At 43.0% G+C, this 10249-nt stretch overlaps 1 protein-coding gene across 1 annotated transcript; it reads left to right on the top strand.

Moving 5' to 3' along the window:
• Positions 1–1298: 1298 nt before the first annotated feature.
• On the top strand, positions 1299–2489 carry LOC111888777 (heavy metal-associated isoprenylated plant protein 23). Its single transcript, XM_023884887.3, has 2 exons — positions 1299–1775; positions 1901–2489. Exons 1-2 carry the CDS (start codon positions 1616–1618, stop codon positions 2203–2205), a joined length of 465 nt encoding a protein of 154 aa, XP_023740655.1. The 5' UTR covers positions 1299–1615; the 3' UTR covers positions 2206–2489.
• Positions 2490–10249: the final 7760 nt, after the last annotated feature.

Below are 10249 nucleotides of genomic sequence, written 5' to 3'. Positions count from 1 at the left end.
TTCTCCGATTGAGTTTTCTCACTAATTATAAATAAATGAAATTTAAAGCAACAAATACTTGTAACAGATGCGAAGCAAATTTTCTATATTAATTTTATTTGCTCTTTGCCAATAATGAAGAATTTCTAGATTGGAGTATTCGTTATGACTATATATATCGCTGAATGGACAATTTATTGTGGACGGTTGCTGGAGGTAAATAGTGGTGGTTGTCCGGTAATTTAGAATAGAGACCATTCGTGTGTAATTTAGAATAACTTGTTAATGAATGATATGTTAAAAACTAACGAAAATAACTTAATCAAATTGCTTTCTATTTTTTATGTCTATAAATGTTTCTATCCGATAAAATTCTACCCAATAAAATTATGATAAGTGTCATCATTACATATTTTTTTAACTTACTCATTAAGGCTATATTAGGAATATATTAATTACATTTAAATTGAATGGTAATTTGTCATAATTTTATTGGGTAAAAGTAATTGTAGGAGGTAATTTAATTTCTCTTAAAATAAGGAAGTCTAAAAAGGCTGAATGGCAATCAATGCGATAGAGTTATGATTCTTATATATTTAATTTGACTCACATGAAATCATGAATCCTTAACTTTTATTTTCATCTTAGTTGGATATCATCTTAGTAGGATATATACATGATAATAATAATAATTTATCGATCAAATATCATATATCTTTGTGGTAAAGCAAATAAATAATAGTACGTGATGGCTACATCCTAGGAGCATAGGTGCATGGTGCACCTCCACCGTTGGTTCATTTGTGTACCCTCACCCACCAAAACGTGAGAACAACTCTTATCTCTATTATTGATGTTTATATTCCACTGTTTGGGCCACCCTGACACCTCAAATCCGCCAAAGTTGTTAGGGTTCCAAAATTAGACTCATGATTGACTTCCAAAAGTCAAAATTATTCTTGTTTTGCTATCTTAAAATTGCTACGAATTACTTTTTTTTTCGATGAAATTTGGAACCCTGTTCGGTTTTATGGTAAATGGTATGCCACAGTGTAATATTATTCAAAAATGCTCAGTATTTTGAAAGAATTCACGTTTTGAAGATCGCTAAGTTTGACTATTTGGAATTAGATAGGTGATGTGTTGGAATTGGTTTGGTTTGCAACATAAACAAAGATACAACGCACATGCAGGAGGATACTGGATACTCTCTCCGCACCTTCCTTTTGGACTATTCTACAAAAAGTTGTAACATTATCTTAAAAATCAGTAATTTTGATCGATTCAAAAGCATTATATTTAACCGATATTTAGGTCAACCATGATTGAACTTTATTAACTTGTAACCGATACCAAAAACATCCTATGTAATAATATGATTATAAATATTTAATTATTAGTCAAACAACATGCATATTTACTATGTCATTCCCTAAATTACTCTTAAAAGTAAATAACATTCAACAATAATCGAACGTCAGAATCGTTGTTATTTCCTGAAGCATCTTCACCCGACCCCTTCGATTTTTAAAAGACAACTGTTTGACACATGGTTGTTAAGGGTCCCACCAACTTCTGATAAATAAGTAGCGATCGATAACTTACTTACCCACCATTCACAAGAAGAAAAAAAGAAATGGGAGTTGCAGGAACATTGGAGTACATATCCGACTTGATGAGCAGTGGTCATAAACAGAAAAAGAAGAAGCAGCAGCTACAGACAGTCGATCTGAAGGTCCGAATGGATTGTGATGGTTGTGAGCTTAAGGTCAAGAAAGCTCTCTCTTCTCTTTCTGGTACGTACCCATTTTACATTACGTATTTTCTAGTAATTTTCAGATGTTTAAAATCCTTAGTCGGATCCTACATGCAATGTCTACCGAATCTTTAATACAAATTTGGTTGTGGTTTGGTGATACAGGTGTGAAGAAGGTTGAAATAAACAGGAAACAACAGAAGGTGACAGTGAGTGGCTATGTAGAAGCAAACAAGGTACTGAAAAAGGCCAAGTCAACTGGTAAAAAATCAGAGATTTGGCCATATGTGCCCTACAATCTTGTGGCACAGCCCTACGCTGCTCAAGTATATGACAAGAAAGCACCTCCTGGTTATGTCAGAAAGGTAGACACCACTGGTTCAGTTGGTGTTACCAGATACGAAGACCCTTCCTACTCTTACATCACCTTGTTCAGTGATGATAACCCTAATGCATGTTCGGTTATGTAAGTACATAACTACGGTTGTCAAGACGGTATCGTTTTGAAGCCTTTTTTGAGTAACCCACGTATAGCCTACGGTTATGAATGTATGATGGGGTTGCTGGGGTTTGAGAAACGTATAAAGCCGGTGGATGTATGTTTGAAGGAACCTCTAGTAATTAACATGCTATCTCTTGCCAAAAGTATTTCTTTTTATATTGTAGTACTAAATAAAATGTTCTTTCTAACAATCTGATGTTAAATATATCTATTGGATAACTAAATATTAATGTGGAGATCGGTTTTGGTTTAATGGTGTTATTTGGTTGAAAAAAGACTAAAAATTGGCTCTTAGTAAAACAATTATCTTACTTCTTATCAATGGTAAATCGACCATGATCATGTATCATTTTTTGCTGTTCAGTACAAAAAATAAGGTATTTTCGGCAATTATTTTCGATCGTAAAGACACCAAAAAATCGCCGCTAAAAGTATTACTGGCGACAGCCGTTATTAAGTCACCATTAATAATACGTCGCTAAAGTGTATTTGTCGCCGGTAATTCGTGTCGCCGCTAATAGACATAGTCTTATTATTATTATTTTTTTTAAATAATTCTGCTAAAATGAAATAATAAAATTACATAAATTGCATAAAATGCATAATCCACATTGTCAATGTAAAATACTTGATAAAAGTTGATAACATACTTATTACAAATCTAAGGATAGAGTATTAATTTAGTCATTAACAATCGTACAATATACTAAACATAAACTAACTAATCATCATCGTTGTCTTCATACCCATCATTCTCCTCATCATCACCCTCGGTATGACAGTATCCTCGCCATCTCCGCCATAACCTTTTTTGACATCGACGAAAACCACTTAAAAAGTTTCTTGCTATTTATAGGGTTTTTTTTGGTATAATAACATCAAGGGGATCGTCCATCCACAAAATAATATGAACATTAATAATAACATCCTACTAGTCAACATACCAAAATCTCAATAAATATAAATCAAACTAAACAACTTGCAATTACCAAAGATACCAAAATATCATACTAACATAAACCAAACTATATATCAATCTTAAAACTAACAACATGCCAAACTATCAAGTTATCAATATACCAAACTATATATATTAAACTTCCAATTATCAAAGATACCAAACTAACGTAAACTAAAATACCAAAGTAAAAACATAAACCAAACTTTCGATTATAAAAAAAAAATACCAAATAATCAACGAGTATCAAAATTACTAAAGTAACATGCATTTATCAATCTTTATATGAGAGTTTGAAATTAAAAATAAATTTGTTTATGTTACGTTTCCCTCCATTTATTATGGTTGTAATGGCTCTCCCTCACAATAGTTAGAGGTTCTGTTGGAAGGCTTACATGAATCACTTTGATATGTCATTGTCGAGCACCTAACACCTTTTCAGATGACTCTGTAACAACGTAAATTCTAAAACAAAATTTCACTTTTTAATAATGCATTTTCATTCATAAAAATTGCCAATACTCAATGTATCACATAACAAATCCATAAAATCACATCCCAAGATCAAATATAAGAAACTCCGATAGTGTGTACTGATCATGTCGGCGCCTTCCCGCGATCCTCACTGGTACCTGAAACACATCACACAAACACTGTAAGCACAAGGCTTAGTGAGTTCCCCAAAATACCACATACAACACATACGCCACTCGAGGCTACAGTACGACCCTCCGGTCGATGTGTCTCAGCGGAACCCCCCAGTCCCGTAGCTCGTTGGACCCTCTGGTCCGGTCATAACTTGTCGGACCCTTCAATCCAGTCTGTATCGTTAGACCCTTCGGTTCGGTCTATATCATTGGACCCTTCGTCTATACAACATATCGCATACATACAACCAAAATGCACATAATCACAAATATACACATAACATACAAGACCCTTCGGTCTACAAATAGTACCACTCTAGGTAATGTATAGTGAGAATACTCACCTCGGGTATCTCAGATAATCTCGCACATGAACACACAGGTCTAGCCCCCGCCTAAACACATAAATAGCACCCTCAAATAAATAATGGCTCCCAAAGGCTACATTAAAACCACTCCTACAATTCCACAGAAGGGTAAAAGACCATTTTACCCCTCCTTGACCCAAAACTCCAAAGGTTGACCAAAACCCTGAAAGTCAACGGAAGTCAACAGAACGCAGTACGCGGCGCGTACCTTCTCTGTACGCAAGGCGTATGCCGGTGAGTCACAATCAGGGTCTCAACCCCTTACGTTGCGCGTACTGAGAGTTACGCCCAGCGTAAGTCTCAGTTTCAGCCTTTCCTTGGATTTTGGTCTTAAACGGTTAAGACACTCAATCAACTTTCAGATCTGACTTTTTCTAAGCCTCTTATCCCATAAAATCGGAACCTTTAAGCCTTTGCATGGTTGTAAAGGTCCCTACACCCTCTAACACTTTCCTTCCTCCTGAAAAGGTCTAGATCTCATGCATGGCTCAATATTCACGTCCTAGATTGCATTTTTATGAACATACAATTCTTATAGTCCTGAAATATGATAGATCTAGGCCAATGGAGACCATTTGCTCATAAAGTCTCCACCTTGGGACCAAAAACCCTAGAAATTGGTCCAAGAAGCACACAGCACCAAAGACAAGGAAAGTTTTGAGCTTTTTACCTCAGAAAGAAGCTCCAACCTCTGAAAAGCTCGGATCTACTCTTGTCCACAAACTCCTAGCTTCCAAAATGGCCTCTTCTTCTCTTCCACCACCTTGAAATGACACCTTGAAGCTTAGAACACCAACACACTAGCTAGAAACGAAGGAGGGCTCTATATTAGGGTTTCACTCTCTAAAATAGTGGCTAAGGTCAAGGCCATAGCATTCCTTTTATAGTGCACAAGCCACAAATTAGGTTTTACATCTGGGCTTGCTACATCCAAATTAAGCGCGCAAGTATGCGCAGCGTACTCTTCAGTACGCCCAGCGGACTCACTAACCTAACAATTTAATTTAGGGCTTAACTTGACAACTTGGGAAAAGGAGAAGGGTTTAAGAGACACACCTGAATTCGAGATGTTACAATTCTCCCCCAATTGAACCAGACTTCGCCCTCAAAGTATCATGCCGCAAAGAACTCCGGATGCTGCTCCCGCATCTCTGACTCCGATTCCCAAGTCAGCTCAGACCCTCTTCGTTGTTGCTCGGACCCACTCCCAAGTCAGCTCGGTCTCTCAACATAATTCAGCCTCGCATCCATTTGAATATCCTCCAGCGGTACCACTGCCGACTCGTCGGCTATACACTTCCTGAGCTGAGACACGTGGAAGGTATCATGAATCTGGCTCAACTCCACAGGTAGCTCAAAACGATATGCTACCTTGCCCACCTTGGTGGACACTCTGAATGGACCGATGTACCAGGGTCCCAACTTGCCCCTCTTCCAGAATCGGATCACTCCTTTCCAAGGAGACACCTTCAGGAGTACAAAATCTCCGACCTGAAACTCGAGTTTGGATCGTCGCCTATCCGTGTAACTCTTCTGGTGACTCTCAGCTGTCAACAACCTCTGCCTGACCTGCTGAATCTACTCTGTCGTCTGAAGCACTAACTCAGTGCTACCCAACACTCGCTGCCCGACCTCTCCCCATCAGATAGGAGTCCGACACCTCCTCTCATATAATAAATCAAAGGGAGGCATATCGATACTCGAATGGTGGTTGTTGTTATAAGAAAACTCAGCCAATGGCAACTGCATGTCCCAACTTCCTCCGAAGTCCAACACACATGCTCGGATCATGTCCTCGAGCGTCTGGATCGTCCGCTCACTCTGCCCGTCCGTCTGTGGATGTTAGGTGGTACTGAAATGCAGCCTCGTGCCCAACTCCTCATGGAACTTCTTCCAGAATCTGGAAGTGAAACGTACATCCCGATATGACACAATCAAGATCGACACTCCACGTCGTGATACCACCTCCCACACATGCAACTCTGCCAGTCTCTCTGCAGAAGAGCTCTCACTGATAGCGAGAAAGTGAGCGCTCTTCATCATCCGGTCGATGATCACCCAAATTGCATCGACACCCCTCGCGGTCCTCGGCAATTTGGTGATGAAATCCATAGAAATCTGTTCCCACTTTCATTGGGGAACCTCTAGTGGCTACAACATGCCATGCGGACGTTGGTGCTCGACCTTAACCCTGCGACAGGTCAAGCACCTCTCAATAAACCATGCTACATCCCTTTTCATACAGGGCCACCAATAGTCTTTCTTCAGATCCAGATACATCTTAGTGGCCCCAGGATGGATCGAGAATCTCGATCTATGTGCCTCCTCCATCAATTTGGTGTGCTCCCCGCCTGCATAAGACACCCAAATCCGACCCTGAAAGGTCATAAGCCCGCATCTATCGGTAACGAACTCCGGTACCTGCGCAATCTCCCGCTCTCTCTTACGGTTCTCTGGCCTCACAACCTATGCCTGGGCCTCCCGAATGGTGTCCAACACTAGAGTCTTCACTGTCAACCGCATACAGATGTCTCGAATCAGGGCACTTTCCGCCCTACGGCTCAGAGCATCAGCTACAAGATTAGCCTTGCCCGGGTGGTACAGGATCTCACAATCGTAATCCTTTACCACGTCCAACCATCACCTCTGGCGCATATTCAGATTGGGCTGATCCATCAAATACTTCAAGCTCTTGTGGTCCGTGTATATGGTACACCGAACCCCATACAAATAGTGGCGTCAGATCTTGAGGGCGAACACTACTGCCCCCAACTCCAAATTGTGGGTGGGGTACCTCGTCTCATGAGGCTTTAGCTTCCTCGATGCATATGTTATCACATGCCCCCTCTGCATAAGTACTACACCCAACCCCGATATTGATGCGTCACAGTATACCACAAAATCATCCATCCCTTCCGGGAGGGCTAACACCGGGGGTTCGCATAATCTCTGGCGAAGCGTCTCAAACGAGGTCTGCTACTCTGGACCCCATGAAAAAGCAACACCCTTCCGGGTCAACCTGGTGAGTGGCACGACGATCTTGGAGAAATCCCTGATAAATCTCTGATAATAGCCTGCCAACCCTAGGAAACTCCTGATTTCGGTGGGTGATCTCGGAACCTCCCTTCTCATAACCGCCTCAATCTTAGCTGGATCGACCAATATCCCATTCTGGTTGACGAGGTGCCCTAGGAACTGGACCTCTCGTAACTAGAAAGCACACTTGGAGAATTTGGCGTAAAGCCTCTCCGATCTCAGAACTCCGAGGATCTCCCTCAAATGCTCCTCATGCTGCTCTCTGGATCTCGAATACACCAATATATCATCAATGAACATGATCACCGAACGATCCAACATCGGTCTGCACACCCTGTTCATGAGATCCATGAACGCCGCCGGTGCATTAGTGAGCCTGAAAGGCATCACCACGAACTTGTAATGCCCATAACGAGTTCTGAACGCCGTCTTCTGGATATCCTGATCCTGCACTCTCATCTGATGATATCCCGACCTCAGATCAATCTTAGAGAACCAAGACGCTCCCTACAACTGATCTAACAAATCGTCGATCCTCGGTAGTGGCTAACGGTTCTTGACCGTCAACTTGTTCAACTCCCGGTAATCAATGCACATCCGGTGTGAACCATCCTTTTTCTTGACAAAAAGGATCGTTGCTCCCCACGGTGAGCTACTCGGTCTAATAAACCCCTTCCCCAGCAGCTCCTGAAGCTGCGAGGATAACTCTTGCATCTCTGGCGGCACAAGGCGATAAGGCGCCTTGGCGATAGGCGCTGCCCTCGGAACCAAATCGATGCGGAACTCTACCTGCCTCTCGGGAGGCACACACGGCAACTCCTCAGGAAAAACGTCCGGGAACTCGCGCACTATCGGAACATCACCAGTCGATCTCAGCCTCTCGGCGTCTACTCGCGTATCCATCACATAGGCTACAAACCCACTGCAGCCCTGCTGTAAACTATGTCTCGCTTTGGCAGCCGAACAAAATGCTGACCCAGATCGGGTACCCTCACCATAAATCGTAAGAATTCCCCAACTTGGGTCTCGTATGGTCACCAACTGTCGCTCGCAGTCGATAACCACTCCAAACTTGCTCAACCAGTCCATGTGCACGATGACACAGACATCTCCCATCACAATCGGGACTAAATCAATCGGAAACTCAACGCCAAAAATCGTGAGCACACATCCTCGAATCACATCAGTGGCATACACCACTCGCTCGTCAGCTATGGAAACTTGTAGAGGTCAACTCAACGCCTCCCGCTGGGTACTGATGTGCTGACTAATCGCTAAAGACACAAAAGACTGACTCGCACCCGAGTCAAATAACACCAAAGCAGGTATAGAACTCACAAGAAAAGTACCTATGCATATCGCAATATAAGCATAATATCTCATAACTCAAGATAAATAAAAGACAAAATACATACCAGCCACGACATCAGGTTCTGCGTGGACCTCCTCCACTGTCAACTAGAAGGCTCCCCCACGAGCCTTCGGTGCCTCGGCCTTCACCGGCCGAACCTCAGTAGCTCGGGTAGCAGGTGTAGATCCCTGTGTTGATCCTTGCCGCAGCTGTGGGCACTCGGCCTTCCGATGGCCGGTCTGGTTGCAATGGAAGCAAACCATGAATCCATGGGGACAATCCCTAGCATAGTGCCCCTCCTTCCCACATTTGTAACACACCCTAGCTCTGTACACTCCCTCATGGCTCTTGCCGCACTTCCCACAAGTGCGGCCCTTCGGACCCCCATATCTTGAATCAGCGGGCTTTGCCCGCTTAGCTGCCGGCTGCACCTGTGCTGGTCGCCTGTTCCTCCTATGAGACTCGGCCTCCTCCCTGACCTGAGTCTCCAGCTTAATCTCACTCTTCCGGGCATTTTTCTGGAGCTCAAAACATGTCCGGTATGACGAGTTCGCCAAGAAATCACGGATATCCCTCCTCAATATGCTCAAGTATCGACTCATACGTGCATGCTCAGTCGACATGTGCTCAGGGAAAAACAACGCCCTCTCATGAAACATCCTCGTGATCATAGTAACAGACTCCGTTCCCTGCTTGAGGGACAAGAACTCCTGGGCTAGACGTTCCCTCTCCACAAGGGGAACATACTCATCTCGAAACATCGCGGTAAACCTCTCCCAGGTCACCTTAGTAAGTTTTGCCGTAGTGAAGTCTGCCATCACAAACTTCCACCAGTCCTTCGCCCCCAGGTGAAGCTGGTTCAGTGCAAACCGAACTCTCAAATGCTCCGGACATGAGGAGGTATAGAAACATCCCTCAATGTTAGAAATCCATCTCGTCGCAGCGATCAGATCCTACGTCCCGTCGAACTCTGGTGGCTTCGTGTTGCTGAACTCTCGGTACAGCAGCGAGTCACCCCCTGCAGCCTCGCAACAACGACGACTGCGGTGGCTGCAGCAACAACAACATCAGTAAGGGCAGCGTAATGCTCGTCAAATGTCTCGATCAGAGTGGTCTTGATAAACCCAAACATCTCCGGTATCTCGGCTCGGATGGTAGCAGCCACCTCCTCATGAATCAACCTGCGGATCTCTTCATCACTAACACCACTACTCTTAGGTGTGTGGCGTGTCCCAACCACGATGTCTCTCTAAAATAGAACACAACTTATCAGAAATCCGCTCGAGCATACACGCACTCTATAACTCAATCCTACTTGCTCCCTAGTACCCTAAGGATTCTTACTTGGAATGCGCACAAATACGGTGTCTTCAGTAGTACGGGCCCTTATACTACCATCCACACCGCATCAGTATTCACCCGAAATCCTCCTCCTTGGATCTCAGATCACAAGTACTCTACATCTCGCTAGCATTGGCTACCCTTCGGTAGACCTCTCATAAGCTCCTCACTGCTACCTACTCACTCTCAAGCATCTAATAGCAGCATAAATCTTCCTAGGCTAAGGCATCACAAATCAGGCCACTCTAGTCCTAATATGAATACCTAGCCTACTCTAGTATGCATATCATATCATAATCATAACTCAAACA

This window comes from Lactuca sativa, chromosome 5, assembly GCF_002870075.4.
Source record: "Lactuca sativa cultivar Salinas chromosome 5, Lsat_Salinas_v11, whole genome shotgun sequence".
NCBI classification, from domain to species: domain Eukaryota; kingdom Viridiplantae; phylum Streptophyta; class Magnoliopsida; order Asterales; family Asteraceae; genus Lactuca; species Lactuca sativa.
The sequence above is the reverse complement of the archived record's forward strand: the minus strand, read 5'-3'. Positions and strand labels throughout refer to the sequence as shown.